Source organism: Balaenoptera physalus (genome assembly GCF_965194825.1).
Source record: "Balaenoptera physalus genome assembly, chromosome: 5".
Lineage (NCBI taxonomy): Eukaryota > Metazoa > Chordata > Mammalia > Artiodactyla > Balaenopteridae > Balaenoptera > Balaenoptera physalus.
In genome coordinates this window covers 60,230,589-60,250,015 of record NC_138884.1, presented here as the reverse complement: position 1 = coordinate 60,250,015, position 19,427 = coordinate 60,230,589, and the positions used below count along the sequence as shown (strand labels likewise).

Sequence of the window (19,427 nt, the reverse complement as noted above, 5' to 3'; positions counted from 1 at the left end):
TCAGAACCTCAGTTTGAACTAAGATAATTTTTATTCAGAAGTCAGTATGAAGAGTTCAGAAGATGGATGGTGTTGATGGTGGCACAACAATGAGAATGTACTTACTATCACTGAACTGTGCACTTACTGAACCACGGTTAGGATGGTAAATTTTATGTTATGCCTATTTTACCACAATTTTTTGAAAAAGGCGGTACTACTGTACACTGCATTAGTACCTGTCCCAGAGCTGTTTTGATGTGACCATTTTAATAGTCTTTGAAGTTAAGGTAATGCGTGCTTTTTGGAGAGAAAAACTGAGGTGTCCTAAACCCTTTGCTCAGCTTCTTCTTCTTCATCCTTTTCTCTCTCTCCTCCTTTCACCCCTCCCCACCCTGAACAAACAGACAGACAGATGGACCGTCCCCTTTCCCCAGCACACATGCACACAATCCACAGCCACAAACTCTCTGCCCAGCCACTGTTGCTGAGGCTACCTGTTAATTCTCAAGATGATTCCAAACTGAGGCAATTCAGAGCAAGCTCACTTGACCCTAACACTGTAAATGGAAGAATAAGCACCTGGGAAGCCAAATTTCCCAGAGGTTTTGGAAATTCTGATGAAGATGAAACTGAGAGGAGGTACATGTAGCAAATGACAAGCTCAGGTTTTTAAATGCAATGGCAAACACACTCACATACACACATGCAGGAAATGAACAAGTGAACTGGCTCAGTTCCAGAAAATGAGAAAGGTCGAGGAAAAGAGGATGACATCCTTGCCTAAAATGCTGGCTGCATTTCCTGAAACTCTCCGAACCCCACCTTTTGGCAATTCTTTTGTAGACGAGAGGACGGTGTTGCCGCTTTCTGACCACAAGGTGGGGCTTGTATTGGGACAGACTGAGCAGCTCTAGGATTCTTTGTGTTTGCCTTTTCCATCTACAAACCTTTCTACAGTGCCACCTAGATATGATTAAGGGCAACCAGTAGTAGCTTACTACACACTACCTGACCAGGCTGCAGGATTCTGAAAGCACCCAGGGTGAAATTCATGCACAGCTTAAGACCTGCATCAGGAACACTTACTTAACACAGGAAAGATAAAATATCTTATTTTTTCAGAATCCTTTTTCCTCAACATGGTATATTTGTGAAGGTAGGTAATGCTTTGCTGTGCTGTAGGGTTCTTTCATGAATCCCCTGAAAGGTCAAGGCTAACCTGAGCCACTCCCTCTTTTTCTCTCTTTTTTTAGAATATGAGTATATTGAAGAAGAGAAGGGGAGGAGAAGAAAGAAGAGGAAGAAGAAAAAGGAAAAGGCATATCAAAACAGGATTAAAAGACTTTTAAAAATAAACCAACAGTTTATGTTTAATAAATTATACTCTTAAGATTGCAGAAATATATTGCAATAGTCATGTTACTAAAAATATAAGCACTTCATAATGCATTCAGGCTCTGTGTCCAGGATGGGATAAACAGTTCAAAGCTGAACACTAAATATCTAATGTTTTCAATCCTGCCAATATATCTCTGTGACTGAGGGTGTGACCTTATTCAGTGATAACATTAAATACCAGCTTTAAGAGTTTTTGTGAATGCAAGACTCTGGACAAATATACTTCCATCCCTCACCCACACCCTGTTGATAAACTCTATTTATAAACCACAGATGTTATTGAATAGATTTATGGATGTGGTAGTGACGGGGCACTTTTCGGTCTTCTAAGCAGCTTCAGACCTATCAGTAGCTTTTCCTGATGTTCTTATAACCCTTACTTTCTAGGCTTAAAATGGTCTTTTGCATTATAGTTTTCAGAACTTAGGCCATCGAGATATAAACTCTACAGGCTGCTGGATCCACACCCAGCCTGGTCTTCTTTCTGTAGAGGAGAAAGGGCCCAGGCGTTGGGGTCAGAGAGACTGGGGTTCAGATATGAATTCAGATTTGAGCCCAGCTGCTTGTTTGCTTTGTGTACACAATTTTTACTCTCTTAGCCTCAGTTTTCTCACTTGTCAAATGAAGATAGCACCGAAAACATAAATTTGTGGTAAGAATTAAATACATTAACTTATAGAAAGAACCTAATATACTCAAAGCTAAATACAGATTCAATTCAATCCCTATCAAAATTCCAATTGCATTTTTCACAGAAATGGAAACAAATTCTAAAATTCATATAGAACTGCAAAAGACCCTGAATAGCCAAAGCAATCTTGAAAACAAAGAAATTGAGTTGGAGATACCACACTTTCTGATTTCGAATTATATTACAAAGCCTTAGTAATCAAAACAATATGGTACTGGCATAAAAATAGACACATAGATCAGTGGAACAGAATAGAGAGCCCAGAAATAAACCCAAGTATATACAGTCACCTAATTTTCAACAAAGGCACCAAGAACACACAATGGGGAAAGAATTGTCTTTTCAGGTAATGGTATTAGGAAAACTGGATATCCACATGCAAAAGAATGAAACTGGATCCTTATCTTACACCATACACAAAAATCAATTCAAAATGAATTAAAGACACAAATGTAGTACCTAAAACCATAAACCTCCTAGAAGAAAGCATAGGAAAAATAATCCAGGACATTGTCCCTGGCAATGGTTTTTTGGATATGACACCAAAAGTGCAGACAACGAAAGGGAAAATAAACAAGTGGGACTACATCAAACTAAATTGCCTTTGCACAGCAAAGGAAACCATCAACAAACTGAAAAGTCAACCCAGAGATTGGGAGAAAATATTTTCAAACTATATAAGTGATAAGGGGCTAATATCCAAAATATAAAAAACTCATACAACTCAATAGCAAACCAACAGCAACAAAATCCAAAAACCCAACTTGATTAAAAAAATGGGCAAAGGACTTGAATAGACATTTTTTCCAAAGAAGACATACAAGTGGCCACAGGTATATAAAAAGGTGCTCAACATCACTGATCATCTGGGAAAGGCAAACCACAATGAAACACCGCCTACACATGTTGGTACGGCTATTACAAAAAAAAAAAAAGAAAAGAAAAACCATAAAAGATAATAAGTGTTGGCCAGGATGTGGAGAAAGGGGAACTCTTGTATACTGCTGGTGAGAATATAAATTGGTGTAGCCACTATGGAAAATAGTATGGAAGTTGCTTGTAAAACTAAAAATAGAATTACCATATGATCCAACAATCCTACTTCTGGACATATATCCTAAGAAATTGAAATCAGTACCTTGAAGAGATATCTGCACTCCCATGTTCATTGTAGCATTATTCACAACAGCCAAAATATAGAAACGATCCAAGCATTCATCAATGGATGAGTGGATCAAATCAATACAAATCAATGTATAAACTTATACAATGTTATATATCAATTATATCTCAATAAAGCTGGAAGAAAAAAAAGAAATTTCCATATATATATATATATATGTATATATATACACACACACACACACACACACACACACACACACACATAATTCAGACTTAGGAAAGAAGGAGATCTTGCCATTTGCAACAACATGGATGGATGTGGAGGACATTATGCTAAGTGAAATAAGTCTGACACAGAAAGAAAAAAAAACAAAAAAAACCCCAACCTGCATAATCTCACTTATGTGTGGAATCAAAAAAGTTAAATACATAGAAGCAGAGAATAGAACAGTAGTTACCAGGGTTGGGAGGGTGGGGGAAATGGGGAGATGTTGGTTAAAGGGTACAAAGTTGCAGTTATGTAGTATGGATGAGTCTAGAGATCTAATGTACAACATGGTGACTATAGTTCATAACACTGTATGGAATACTGGAAATTTGCTAAGAGAGTAGATTTCAAGTGTTCTCATCACACAAAAAAAATGGTAGGCAATGATATGTTCATTAGCTTGACTTAGTAATCACTTTACTATGTGTGTGTATATCAAATCATCATGCCATACACTTTAAACATATATAATTTTTATTTTTTTAAAAAAGAACCTAGTACAGTGACTGGAACACAATAAATTTTAATCTATCCCTCACTTCCACCTCATTCCTGCCTCAGTCTTCTTTTTTTTTTTTTTTTTATAAATTTATTTATTTATTTTTGGCTGTGTTGGGTCTTCGTTTCTGTGCGAGGGCTTTCTCTAGTTGCGGCAAGCAGGGGCCACTCTTCATCGCAGTGTGCGGGCCTTTCTCTGTCGCGGCCTCTCTTGTTGCGGAGCACAAGCTCCAGACGCGCAGGCTCAATAGTTGTGGCTCACGAGCCTAGTTGCTCCGCGGCCTGTGGGATCTTCCCAGACCAGGGCTCGAACCCGTGTCCCCTGCATTGGCAGGCAGATTCTCAACCACTGCGCCACCAGGGAAGCCCTGCCTCAGTCTTCTTTGCACTACCAGCTATAGCCACCACTTCATGCAGCTATGGTTGTAATTAAGGAGCTCTACTCAGGATGCAGTTGGAAGACTCCTATTAAGCAAGAATTGCACCATACCTAAATAATTTGGCAACAGTAGTTTAGATGCTGCCTCAAGTATCTAAGCTGGTGGAGACTCTATCCTTCCAACAGCTTACGTTTGAAATCTTCATCATCAATGACTTTTCTTTTTCTCACATCTCATACCCAATCTCTCAGGATTTTGTGTTGCCTTTAAAATATCCAGGATCTGACCACTAGTTACCACCTCTGCTATTACCACTCTGGCCTGGTATAAACAATTATCATTGTGGCTTTCCAGAGTAACCTCTAACTGGTCATCTTTGCCTTCCCTACAAACTCTTCCCCCCCAACGCCTGCACCCTGCCCCATCTCTACCCAGCAGCTAGAGAGTCAGATCATGTCACTGATTTACTGCAGACCCTCCAATGGATCTCCACGCAGAATAAAAGCTGAAATCCTTATAATGACCTACAAAGCCCATCTGATATAGGCCCTTACTCTTTGTCCTCCTTTCCTATTCATTATTTCCTTTCCCTGCACCAGCCACGCTGGCCTCCTTACTACTCCTCAAGTATACAACCAAGCTCCCAACTCAAACTGTTACCTCTAGCTGTCCCTTTGCCTGGAATATTCTCCCACATAGCCATTTAGCCGATTCCTATATCTTTCAGTTCTTAGTTCAAACTCAACCTCTCAGGGAGGCTTCCCTGGACTCCCCAGTGCTGTAATCTGCTAACCCCCTCACCCACCTGACAGCCTGATCACCCTGCCCTACTCTTTTCCTCATAACATTTATACAACTAAAACCAAGGGTAGCCATTTCTATTCACGTTATTCACTAACATTTCCCCAGCAACTAGAAAAGTGTTTGAAATATAGAAGGTACTCTGTAAATATTTGTTAAATGGATGAATAATGGGAAAATGAAGTCTCTTTTCATATATTTTCAAGTAATAGCCGTTAAGCCATTTGATGTTTTTGTTTTCCAACAAATCAGATGGGCTTTAGTTCTTTCAAAAAAAGTTTCCAACTCCAACCGCATTACTTGTTTCACAGTAAAGGGTCAGCAGCTGCAAACGATCTAAGAGTCATGAAGAAACCAAGTAAGAGGAAATTGTGTCAGGAGAGAGGGGAGCGCAGGAAGCACTTCCTCTCATTCTTGGAAGGTGGGGGGAAGAGGAGTCTGATGGTAAACACACCATCCCCGTGACCTCCAATTCTAGACTCTTGCTTCATTAAACCCATCAAAATTAAGGCTCTTCTCCTCTCAGTTGATGAGAACCATGCAAGTGACACTTTTTAGTTAACTACATCTAAGGGCAAGTGCACATTCTCTTGAAGTTTTGTGAAATCTCAGGTTTGGGCAAGTGTCCTCTCCTGGCACAAGTGGTCGAGTTTCCCAGGGACAGTTTTTCTTGAGGTGGCATAGAATCTCTGGACTTCTTGTTTAGGTTCAAATCCTAATTCTCTCTCCTACTTGCTGGCTGACCATCTGCAAATTGCTTAATCTCTTTGAGTCTGTTTCCTCATCTATTAGATGGGAATAAATAATACAAAAATATAGGGTTATTGTGACTATTACAAAAAATAAAACATATGATGTACTAAGTTATAAGGTCCTGTTAGTACAATTATTCTTGAAGGAGGACTTTCTGCACTCATTGCTAATGTCTAAGTAAGTCAAGCTCAGAAAAGAAATGTGCCATTTTAATTCTCCCCATTAACCTTGGCTCTCCGATACCTGCTTCATTTTTCTTTGGGTCTCTTTAGTGTGTGTTTTCAAGGTCCTGCTTTTCTGGCTGGGGTGTTATTTTTATCCATTTCTACTCTCTGCTGCCCATTTTGCTTTTATCTCCAACTTTGTAGAGGGCGATGCCAGTGGTGTTTTCCAGATTCACCCCCCCACAGCTGGGGTAAGGGAAGTACATGAAAAGTTCATCCAACGGGTCTGGAGTGGACGGCTTTTCCTTTGTTTAAAACTCCACTAGATTCTGTGGGTGGTGATTTCCTCCTTCCTCGTTTAGGGACCACCAAGAAGGATTTAATTTTGATGAGTAGCAGTGATATAGTCAAGAAGAAGAATACCCTAGATGTGGTAAATAGTAAATTACGTTAGATGAGAAGATAAACTGCCTCGAGACAAAAGCATCTCAAATCTGGAAATCAGATAATACAGAGCACCAGATTAAGGAGAGATGGATAAAGAAGTTTTATATCCTTATTTTGCATAAATTTGGGGAATTCTGAGAGACTGGCTCACATCTCTAAACCCATACACAAGCTGAATTATTTTCTGATTTTGTTTTCCTTTTATGTGAAAACATCACATAGATTTTTCTTGAATTATATATATCTATTTGGCGAGCTGAAAGGAATTATGAAAGGAATAAACTTTCACCCTCTATCTTAGTCGCCTTATGTCACTGGCACTGCCTTTTAGCAGACTAGCTAAGGAGATTGCGTCAGTTGAAAGCAGTACTCCCTTTTCATCTTTTTGGATGGATTTGGGCTTTCCTCTTGCGGGCAACAAGTAAACTGATGGTCATTCATATCTTGAACTCATTGAATATGAAGATTCTCTTCCACTTTCTCATTCTTGTACTTATCTATCCTTCTCTTTTGGGAACATCAAGAATTTTTTCCTGAAGCCTCTGTCCTGGACGTATGCAGAGATGGCAAGCAGCGGGCAGAAAATATCATTTCTCTTTCAGTTGACTTAAAGACAGTAAACTCAGAATGCACTCATTATTCTCAAGTGTTCTACTTCCAATATACCCTTTATTGATTTTACTCCTTAAGAGTTTTTAACGGATGTCAGTGAATTTCTGAAACTCGACGCACAACTTTGTACATTTAGGCTTAGGTGGATCTAGGGGTAAGGAGAGGGCACGGAACTTTCATTATATTTCCAAAGGATTAAGTGTTTAAAATAAAAAAGGTTAAGAACCACTGCGGTGATAACTACAAGGGAAGTGAATCTGTTTAGTCTTAGCACGTTCAAAGTTAATTAGACTAAATCTGTGGGTCGCCATTCAAGTTCACTGACTGGCCCCTGGCAATACTGTCTGTGTGGTCTTCTGGGCTCTCCGTGGTCTGTGAAGCACAGCTGATGGGAGGAAGGAGGCAGCAGAGGCCTCCTGCATCAGTGGATGCTGGTCCCTGATAGTCCCCACACACTGCTCTCCACCCCTCTCCCTGCCTGCTGTGTTGTACCTCTTACCCCAGCCCGGGAGCAGCCTAGAAGGCATTGGATGGTTAATTCACCAAACGAGGAGATTGCTGCCTGGCTGAACTGCTTACTATTTTATCTATCCATCACTAAATGAGAGCATGAACTAAAACTGTAGTTTCCATACTGGATCCTTCTGGGTTCATGAAAATAAAACAATTGTCCCTGAGGGAGAACAAAAATAGACAAAGATAAACATTTTTACTTCCTTGTGTTGCTATTGCTCTTGGTGGGAAAACTTCTGAGAACTGGGGAAGTTTTACTTTCATTTGAGAAATGTTTATCGAGCACCTGTTTGTTGCGGACACTGGGCTAGAAGCTGGCACATGGTGTAAAGAAGGCAGACACGGTCTCTGACCTTGAGGAATTTCCAGTCACGTAAGACTTACATCAACAACTGCACAGATGGGTTGAGCTCGTTTTAACAGAATCTGACATGGACTTTTTTTTTTTATTATTGGAGTTTAATTCCTTTACAATGGTGTGTTAGTTTCTGCTGTATAAAAAAGTGCTATACATATACATATATCCACATATCCCCTCCCTCTTGCATCTCCCTCCCACCCTCCCTATCCCACCCCTCTAGGTGGTCACAAAGCACCAAGCTGATCTCCCTGTGCTACGCGGCTGCTTCCCACTAGCTATCTATTTTACATTTGGTGGTATATATAAGCCCATGCCACTCTCTCACTTTGTCCCAGCTTACCCTCCCCCTCCACGTATCCTCAAGTCCATTCTCTATGTCTGCGTCTTTATTCCTGTCCTGCCCCTAGGTTCTTCAGAGCCACTTTTTTTTTTTTTTTTTTTTTAGTTTCCATATATGTGCATTAGCGGACGGTATTTGTTTTTCTCTTTCTGACTTACTTCACTCTGTAGGACAGACTCTACGTCCATCCACCTCACTACAAATAACTCAATTTCGTTTCTTTTTATGGCTGAGTAATATTCCATTGTATATATGTGTCACATCTTCTTTATCCATTCATCTGTCGATGGACACTTCGGTTGCTTCCATGTCCTGGCTATTGTAAATAGAGCTGCAGTGAACATTGTGGTACATGACTCTTTTTGAATTATGGTTTTCTCTGGGTATATGCCCAGTAGTGGGATTGCTGGGTCATATGGTAATTCTATTTTTAGTTCTTTAAGGAACCTCCATACTGTTCTCCATAGTGGCTGTATCAATTTACATTCCCACCAACAGTGCAAGAGGGTTCCCTTTTCTCCACACCCTCTCCAGCATTTGTTCTTTGTAGATTTGTTGATGATGGCCATTCTGACTGGTGTGAGGTGATACCTCATTGTAGTTTTGATTTGCATTTCTCTAATGATTAGTGATATTGAGAATCCTTTCATGTGTTTGTTGGCAATCTGTATATCTTCTTTGGAGAAATGTCTATTTAGGTTTTCTGCCCATTTTTGGACTGGGTTGTTTGTTTTTTTGATATTGAGCTGCATGAGCTGCTTGTATATTTTGGAGATTAATCCTTTGTCAGTTGCTTCATTTGCAAATATTTTCTCCCATTCTGAGGGTTGTCTTTTTGTCTTGTTTATGGTTTCCTTTGCTGTGCAGAAGCTTTTAAGTTTCATTAGGTCCCATTTGTTTATTTTTGTTTTTATTTCCATTTCTCTAGGAGGTGGGTCAGAAAGCATCTTGCTGTGATTTACTGACATGGACTTTGGATTCCAATCAGATTGTGTCTTAAATACTTCAACGATCCCTAAGGCCAAACTGGGGGAAAGAACTAGTTAAGGTGAAGCTCACATTTTGAAACAAAAACTTCAAAACAATCAAAGTTTTAAGAAAGGAGAATGGTGAAACTACAACATAAGATCTGTTTTTCCACTTTAGCTACTTTCTTTAAATTGCTAAGAGTTTCATCTCAACTCAGCTTTTAAAAATATCACTTGTCTATAAGAGCAAAAGATCAAAGTAATAAACTTTTAAGAAAAGAGGAAGAATAACCTTATAAAATTGTACAACCTTGAATCAGCATTTTTAAAACCTTTTTTTAACCTCCTGTCCCTTGACTCAACTGCTTGTGTGGGTCTTGGTTACCTCAAGACATAATTAAATGCACGCATAAGTCCAGTCATTTCTAATACAGCAACTTCTCTTTTTGCCATGAGATTTCATTTCCTATGATGTTTACTTCACATGAAAGAAATCCTAGTGGCAAATAACATATAATTGTTATTTTGGAGATATATATTTTATTATAAACACTGGAGTAAACAATCTCTAAAACTTTTTTTCCATAAATATAACAAAGAAATGACTACAAGTAAACAGTTACACTTAATTTTTTTTTTTTCATATTGAAGACAGGCTGATCTTAGATCTCCCAAGTCCATAATAAATGTCTGTTTCCACAACCAGCTTCTTCCTCCAATCTCTTCCTTTAAACTCCATCTCAAAATCTTCATTGATTTGGGAGATAGAATTGGAAACAATACTCAATCCCCTGTGTATATCAACAGTGTTTTTTTTTAAACACATAAACATGAATTAAATTTTTAGGCATAAAAAAGAAAGCTCTATAATTAGAAGAAAAAGAAACAGCTTTAAGAGATCTGTTGTGTCAATACATCTTTACTTTTTGATTGGTAAATTTAAAAATATATATATAGTTCTCCCACTCCAGACAAGGTGAAGTGTAACTTAAGTGACAGATTAGAGGGAAAAAACTGACATTTATTGAGTACTTCGTATGTGCCAGGCACCACTCTTGACATTTTCCATGTATTTCCTCACTTAACTCTCACTGTGGTCCTGTGGAATTGGGGTTATCCTCATTTTACAGATGAGGAAACTGAGACAATGAGGTTAAAATAACTTCCCATGGTTGTCTGGTTAATAAGTGGTGGAGGGGTAGGTTTGAAGGCAGGGTTGACCTAGTCCAACAGCCATGCATACCCTTAAATTTAAGTTACTCTTACTTGACATTGCTCAAAACCAAAGCATTTAGCTGTTTCTGTTCTCTAACTTGTCCAGACTTTGAAAAATGTCTTTTCTTTAAAAGGTAGAACACTTTTAGCAGTATGGACCAACTTTTCTTAGTATTTTTATGAATCGTTAACTGGAGACATTTGAATTTGGAGATGGAACTGAAATGTTCTGTAGCCCTGGAGGAGATTAAGTTATCATATTAACGAAGTACAGATAAATGTCTTTTATCTGTAAAAGGCAAGAACGTGTTTTAAATCTTTCAACTAACTCTTAGCTTTATTGACTAAAATTTCAGGGGGTAGGTATTTTATGTTTATGATCTTAGTATTAACAATATTGTAGGTCAAATTCAGTGATATGTGTTTAGCATTTGTCTATGGTTCTCTTAACCTCAAGGGTTGTTGAGCTGAGACTAATTTCCTCAAAGGGAGAAAAAATTCCAGGTGCAAGTTGAGACTTTGCTACTGGTTTTGGGAAAGGTGGCTCAAATTTTAGCAGCAGCAGATGCAATGCCAGCATAGAATTGACTTGCTCTAGGTCTCTTGGTTAATCAGCAGGGGAAAGATTCAAACCCAAGTTCATCTCACTTCAAAGTCCATGTTTTTCCCACCACATTCTGCTTTATTATGTGAATACAACTTTGTTTACGTTTACAGAAAATTCCTAATTCTATAATACCTATTTGAAGTGGGAGTGGGGTGGAGAGGTGGGGATGGGACATAAATTGTTTAATGCACTAAAAAGACATTCAGTTTTCTTGTGAGGAGTTTCATGGAAGAAGAAGAGTTACTTGGCAAGGTGGAAAAAGTAAATGACTGTCTTTGTTTTGGCTCTTTCTTCAGCTCTTCCTTTTCTTGGATGATGGACTTAGTCCCATGGCTATGGTAGAGATCTCTGGATGCTCTTTGTTAAGTGCTAGTTGGAACTTAAATAAACAGATTACTGGTCAATAGTCCCATTCATTCCTACAGGGTGACAAAACGTCACTTGTATTTATGTGCAGCTTGCTCTTCATTTAAACTTTTCACTCCAATCTGCTCTATTTTGAAGCAACATTTCCTCAAACAGGCTAATTAGCCTTTTGTTTGTTTGTTTGTTTTTTACTTTACCCAATTAACCCTTTTACTTACTATGCAATAACTCATAGGGTTACCTTTACAGAAGTGGGACAAGGCCAGAATTACTGCCCCCTCTAGTCACTTTGTCTTTGTCCAACCTTACCTCTGATGAAGAGAGTCTAAGGACATAATGCATCAAGGTTACACTGGGAGAGATCAACAACATTTGCAAAGATGTCCTTTTGCTTTATAAATGAATGCTCCATTCCGAAAAAATTGTGAGCATCTAGGTTAAATGGAACTCATTAGCTCAACCTCTAAGGATGATGTCAGGATGCAGAGAAGAGGAAGGGAAGAGATAAGGAGACGGGATAGACAGGGAAAAGAGGTGCTTAGGTAAGTTGCAAAATTACTAAGGCAACCCTGAGGAAAAAGTAGAGGAATGTTTGCAATTCCTCAGAACTCTGAGCGTCTTAGTGGTACCATTAGTATAATTGGGTCCTAGTGATGATGCCTTGAACCAGTCACCTCAGGGTCTTTCCATATGAGAATATGTCTTTGCTGAACAAACCAGCATTACTAAAGCAAAGAGACTGAGAATTTTCTTAAAGATTCAGGCCTTGCTTACATATCTGGTCCCTATTTTTCCTTTCCTCATCCACACATATTTTCCATACAATGCTCAACAATTTCAGGAACCCAGTTGGGCCATATTCTCTTACATCTTACCACCTTGTACTTGCTTTCCCCCACACTAGCAAAGCAGTACCCCCTTCTCCCCTCTCCACTGGTCTTAGCCCTACTCATCACCAAGACTAAGGCACTACGTCACAGTCTTAAACTTGTTTCTTCAGACAACCCCATTCATCAAAACTGCATCAGAGGTCCCATTTGTTTGCTCCCTAAGCTTCCTATAATTATACGTATTATAATACTCATCCACTGTATTGTACTTGCTTGTGTAACTAATTGTCCATATTCTACTTTAGACTGCAAACTCCTCGAAGTCAGAGACTATATCTGATTTACAGAGTATTCCCATCTCCTACTACAAGACCTGGCATTAGCAGATAATCAACATATATTAAATAAATAAGTGAACAATCAAGTTCCTAAAATAGATTTAAAAAGAGTAAGAACTGCATTGTACATAATAAACATTTACTTTGCTGCAGAAGTTGGTGTAAGGTTCTATTTTGTCTTTTACTATTGTAAGCTCCCTTCCTTAGTGTTCCCTTTCCAAGGAAGTCCAGACTCATCTCTGAGGACCCATGAGGGACAGAGAAAGAAACTTCATTGAGTCATACAAAGGTGGTTTTGTGTTCCAGTGTCCTGAAGAAAAGTCTTTTCATCACCCCTTTGTAAATGTGCTTTTAGACCAGGACTAAAACTCTCAGCTCCACCACTACTTAGATATATGAACTTGGAGATGTTATTGAGTTTCCTCATCTGTAAAATGAGGACATTATTACTTATCCCATTGTTGTGAGGATTAAAAAACACACACACAGTCCCTGATATCAAGTAAATTGAAGTTATATTTAAGAAGTTAGTTGGGGTCACTACACAAATCTTTCAGCAAAGGAAGTTCTCTCCCCAAACCACAAGTGTTCACATTCTGAAACATCATTACTCTTGGCCTAATTTTCAATAATGTTTTTGTCATAGAATTTAATTTAAATCCTATATCAGTATTTAAACTAGGTGTTTCCTCAAGCATTCTAGAATTCCATAGATTTTAAGACTCTGTACTCCAGATTTTCTATCTGAAATGGTAACGAACCCTAATGCAATCAGATTTTGCTCTGGAGCTTTAAATTCTAGCAAATCATAATTTACACTGATGTTGTTTCTATTTTATTATATTATTGCATTACATGCTGAAATCTGGCTCAACTTCGTATTTCAGAAACCAATCTTTTATCAAGAATCCTCTAAGGCAAATGAGATTTTTAAGAAATAATTTGTGGTGGAATATCTTTGCAGTTTGGAAGTCAACCGTCTGACAAAAATGAGAAATACAAGCTATGGCTCTTGGGGTAGATGGAAATTCACCAGCTTAAAAGTTAAGCCAGGAAGTTTACGTATATGAACTTTATGAGACAGGTGGATGTTATTAAAACCATTTTATAGATATGGAAACTGGAATTCAGAAAGCTTAAAAACCACACAAAAATTAGTGGCTGAACAAAGGTTTAAACCCAGATGCTCTTTCCACTAAGTATATACTGCTTATTTTTCCATTACACACCACCTCATCCCACCCCAGCCAAGTAAGCCCAGTGAACCACATCTTGGAACATAAACAATTCTTCCTTTTACCACTTGAGTGTCTTTGAACAGCATCTCTACCTAGAACGTGCTGTTTCCCTTCACCCTCCTTTATTAGAGTCCTCTGTACTCCAATACCCTGCTCAAAATGCTTATGGAAGATTCTGCCCTTGTGTCCTTGTTGGAATAAATATCTTGGTACCACTTGTCTGTTCTGTAACATAGCCTGGTCTTTATATTGCTTTCTTCTTCTGACAGACCAAAATCTTTAAAAACAAGTACTTAGTCTTATCCATCTATAGATTCCCACATTACTCAGAAGTTACTTGATAATATTTATGATACTGAACTGAATGCTATCCCCTTTCACTCTGTCAAGCATGCATTAGAAAACCAAATCTTTTGAAAAGTTGTCGCATGCTCCCTGAAAGCCGTAATGGTTCCTGGAAACTTTCCAAAGTGCTTAGAAATGGACTTCTTGTAAATTATGTCCCCAGTAAAAGTGGTTGACTAGATTACCTTCTCTATCATTACAGCATATATAATTTACCTAAAGAAATGACTGTGTCATAAAAGAACAATAACAAATGACCTTACTCTGACTACTGCAAGATAGGACTATGATAAAGTTATTTATAAATAAAAAGAACTACCACTGACAATAATGTATCAAACTGAGAAGTTTGAATATTTAAAAAAATATTTTAAAACATTTTAAAAGAAAGAAATGTTTTCAAAACATGTTTTGAAACATGTTTTCAAAAAAAATCCATAAAATTATTTGAAAGATCAAATAAAACTTCAATCACACTGAAAATTTAATAAGAAAAAAATCACTAGGGGAGTCAGATGACTCAGCTCTGCTCTCAAAGTGCGGGCAGATTGTTGCATATTGTGGAATTTCCTCTGACATGACACAAGCATGAGGGTGCACTTGTTCCCTACTCTTACTATCATATAAAAAGCCACGGGAGCTTCCCATCTGACACAGGTCCTCTGGGACAGCAAAGCTCACAACCGTCTAGGACAAGAGCCAGGAAGAAACCAGAAAGACAGCACCTTGTGTAAGCATGACTTCCAAGCTGGCTATCGCTCTCTTGGCAGCCTTCCTTCTTTCTGCAGCTGTGTGTAAAGGTAAGCACGTCCTTCTGATCTACAGAAGTTTGCTGTGTCTAAATGTGATCCTCAGATAGCAAGGTTATCCTTAATGCCTCGATAACAGACATCCTTTTATTCAGCAAGAGAAAACCATCTTTACAGTCATTTAATGTTAAATTGAAGTCTTTAAGTTTTTAGGTTGTTTAAATATAATATTTAGAAAATTGAAAAGTTTGATTTATATAGAGCTCTATTCCTATCATTCATACTCTGTAGTATACATATATTTAACATAAATCTATAATTTAGAGTATATTTTATTGGAGGCCACATTTACCTATTTTATCTATTAATACTGAGTAAAGTAACTCAGGTAATTTTACTCCATGTACTATTTAATTGACGAGCTTCAAACAACTATCAACTGCTCTTTGGCTTAAAGACAGATTATAAACCTTATTGGGATCCCTCTTATGAAATAAATACAGTTTAGAATGTTTATGGTATATATAAACATTTTATATGGTATATATATGTATATATATATATGTAGTATATATATGTGTATGTGTGTATATATATATATATATATATATATATATATATATATACTCTTAAACATCAAAGATTTTGCTAAAATATAGGACAATCTCTGTGCAACTCACATATATTTCTATTAATTCTTCCTGAAGGCAATTTTCCTGTTGGTGAATCTTGCCTACCATGAATAACATTGTGGTATCACAGAAGATTATGCAGTGTCGAGTAGGAGAAAAAGTACCATGAGGATGTCAACATTGCCCAAAGACAACTCCAAGTGTTTATGTCATTCAATGTTGTCAGGAACGACTGTTTTTAAAACAAAGAGAAAAACTGAGGTCGGGGGCTAGGAGAATATCCAGCCATCAATTTCAGGAATAAGTTTGCTAAAGATGTGTTGTTTCCCAAACACACAGTCACCAAATGATCACACTGGAATTACCAAGGGCGAAGCTAGCTGAGTTATGCCTGTTAATGAAATCAATTCTTAATTGCTTTTTTTTCACAGCTGCAGTTCTGGCAAGAATGAGTTCAGAACTTCGATGCCAATGCATAAATACACACTCCACACCTTTCCACCCCAAATTTATCAAAGAATTGCGAGTGATTGAGAGTGGACCACACTGTGAAAATTCAGAAATCATGTAAGTAATTTCAAAAATGATTAGATATTTTACTTTAGTAAACCTAGAATTGAGGAAGGTGGAAGAATCCAGCAAAGTTCTAGGTACTAAGAATACATAGTAAGCAAAACAGAAAGAGAAAATTCTTTGTCTCCATGGTATTTAAATATTGTACCCTCCATGACTCATAGCTAAAAATTAGTTTGGACTTAGATTTTATGCCTGTACTTAAGGAACCATGACTTGAATGCCAAAGGGATGTTGGAAACCCATTAAATACTGATTTTAATCATATCTCTCTTATTTCAGTGTTAAGCTTGGCAATGGAAAAGAGGTCTGCTTAAACCCCAAGGAAAAGTGGGTGCAGAAGGTTGTGCAGATATTTTTGAAGAGGTAAGTTTTTTTTTTTTTTTAATTTAGATTCTTCATTTATCCTGTGATGTACAGTTCAGAAATCAACCTATAAATTTCCTGCTGCTGCTGAAAATTTTCTTTTAAGTATCTGCCTCTTTGTTTAAAAAAAAAATAGCAGCAATAGTGAGTTTGTTGTACTCATAACTGGGAGATCACATATCTCAGGTTGTCCAGGGAAGTGTGGGTATATGCCTGTGTCCTGTGTCGTTAGTATGACTCTCTCTCAATCTCAGAAGTGTTCTGGTTTACATACCTTATCTGAACTCTCCATTTATAGCTGAAAATATAGAGTATTTCTAACACATAAATATCTAAGACTCTCTTAATTTCTATATTAAATATATTTTCAAGAGCCATACATTCCTCCTTATTTAGAACATTGTTAATTTTTAAACTTTTTATTTTATTTTACTTCTTTTCAGAGCTGAGAAGAAAGATCCATGAAAACAACAACAACAACCAAAATCCCATTTGTCCATGGCTTCCCAGAATTCCTCAGTAAAGATACCAATGAAACTTCAAACAAATCTACTTCAATGCCTCATGTACTGTGTAGGTCTGCTGTAGGGTTGCCAGATAAAATACAGGATGCCCAGTTATATTTGAATATTAAGTAAAACAATGAATATTTTTTTCAATGTCCCACATACATTGTTCCATGTAGGACACACTTATATTTTAGAAATTATTCATTGTGCACTGTAAATTCAAATTTAGCTGGAAATCCTGTTTTCTGTTTTTGTTTTTTGTTAAATCTTGCAACCCTAGTCTGCTGGCCAGGATTCACGAGTCCTTGTTCAACTGAGCCTCAGTTTCTTCTTTATTCCCAAACTGGAGAAAAACATCTCAGCCACTGACCTACCTCACAGAGATGTGAGGGCATGTGGAAGCACTTTAACTTTTATTCAGTCATGTAAATTATTTTGAAGTGTAACTTATTCACCTATTTATTATTTATATATTTATTTAAGCCTCAAATATAGTAATGTTTGTGCATGAATTTGGAGAAATGGGAAAGAAGCATTGTTGATAAGTATAATGATGGTAGTGAATTTATATTTATTTTTTATATTAAGTGATGTATTACAGAATTACTTTGATCAAGGTTGTTATATTATGATCACAGTTGCCAGATTTAGCAAATTAATAGAAAATAAACAAAAAAGACATCCAGTTGATTTTTCTTTCAGATAAACAATAAATAATTTTTTAGTATAAGTACATCATTATTTATCTGAAATTTTAATTGTGTTGGCAATCCTACTTTTAATATGCCTGGTCTGGTGTTGTCACTGCAAGCCTTATTATGCAGTGCTGTGTTAAATCACCTGAATCCTGAGTTATGACTATCTTTCTCAAAACAGCAAAAATTCACCAGGGAATATGAATAAAGTAACTTCTTATTATTTCTTATTTATTTATTCTGAACAATTAGATTCTCATAATTTTATTTAAATTATTGTGTATTTTAACATCAATTTTATTTTTTACTTTAAGATGCTTTTATGTGTTCCCAAGGAGACTCTTTCTACTGTTTTTGATAGAATGAAAATATGAATGTAACTATAAAACATTTAAAATAAAATTAATTGTCAAAGTCATCAGGAGTTTGTTTTTCTTTGGTAGTTTTAAGATTTATTATATTATTCATTTATATTAAAAATCATACTTTGATTTAGAAAACATAAGTGCTTTCCCTTAATATTTTATATATCATGTGGAAAATTACCAACCTTTATTTGTAGAAAAACATAACTCCTTTCCAGAGATGGATTACAATCAGTAGTCTCTTCCATAGAATGATGGAAATATTCTCAACTCCCTATCGTATACCAATCTGAAGGGTGACTTCAGATTTTCAACAGATAGCCTAGGTGTCTGTACAGCTTAACACAGCTGGGCACTCAGTGAAAGCAGGAAGAGGGTACACATTATAAGGCACTTCTCAGCTAATTGAGGAAAATTGTACACCTGAGCAAAGAAATTTTAAATATAATTAAAGACAGAGCATATTTGAAAACAAATCAAACAAAACTCTTAAAAGTAAAAACACAATCTAACAAAAAACTCAGTGGCTGAGTTTTCTAACAGATTTGACACAGCTGAAAAGAAAACTGGAGATTAGAAAATAAACCCAAAGAACTTTATCTGGAATTTAAATCAGAGAGATAAAGAGTCAGTAAATTGGAAAGAAAAATAGAAAGAAAGACATAGAGGATGTCCAACTGGATTTTTACAAGCAGATGAGAGAGGAAATGGTCAACATTTGAAGACAATGGCTGAAAACTTCCCAGAAATAATAAAAAATAACAATCCACTGTTTTAAGAAATCCAATTTACCAATTCTTAACTTTACATTTCTAGTCAAAAAACAAGGATCTTAGAACTCTGATTGGCACTTATCCACCTCCCAGCTCATTTACTATTGCTGTTGGGCATTTTAAGTCCATGTTTTTTTTTTAAAGCTCCACAACTTGGGGTGAGGAAGAGAGTCCTCTCTTATTTTCTCATTTGTTAGTTCACATTGCAATCTACTTTTCCTATGTCATTTAGCTCCTTACAATCACTCTGGGTACCTGCAACTGCCATTTTCTCTCTGAGTCAACTTTATCAGTGGTGTAGAGCAAAGCCCGTTCTCTTCTAATTCCCAATGCACGTTAACACAAAGGTGTGCAGCATAATAGAATTAATAAAAGATTTGAGAGTTATGCACAAACAGGAGCCAACTGAAAATTCAACTCCTGTAGTTTCTGTTCCTAGAAACATTGTTTCCCTCTAGAGTTAATTTCTCCCTGCTTAGATATCTTCTCTGGTCCCGCTGTGGGGGACCACAGAGTTCTGCCTAA

At 37.0% G+C, this 19,427-nt stretch overlaps 1 protein-coding gene across 3 annotated transcripts; it reads left to right on the top strand.

Moving 5' to 3' along the window:
- Window positions 1-5,828: 5,828 nt before the first annotated feature.
- Window positions 5,829-18,182, top strand: CXCL8 (C-X-C motif chemokine ligand 8; the record flags this gene model as incomplete). 3 transcript variants are annotated; one of them, XM_082463994.1, is made up of 5 exons in its annotated part: window positions 5,832-8,005; window positions 12,625-15,040; window positions 16,053-16,188; window positions 16,477-16,560; window positions 17,004-18,182. In XM_082463994.1, exons 2-5 carry the CDS (start codon window positions 14,977-14,979, stop codon window positions 17,023-17,025), a joined length of 306 nt encoding a protein of 101 aa, XP_082320120.1. In that variant the 5' UTR covers window positions 5,832-8,005; window positions 12,625-14,976. The 3 variants fall into 3 exon arrangements, with proteins under 3 accessions (XP_082320121.1, XP_082320120.1, XP_082320119.1); XM_082463995.1 differs by lacking the exon at window positions 17,004-18,182 and having other exon boundaries at window positions 5,829-8,005; window positions 16,477-16,564; XM_082463993.1 differs by lacking the exons at window positions 5,832-8,005; window positions 12,625-15,040 and having other exon boundaries at window positions 15,592-16,188.
- Window positions 18,183-19,427: the final 1,245 nt, after the last annotated feature.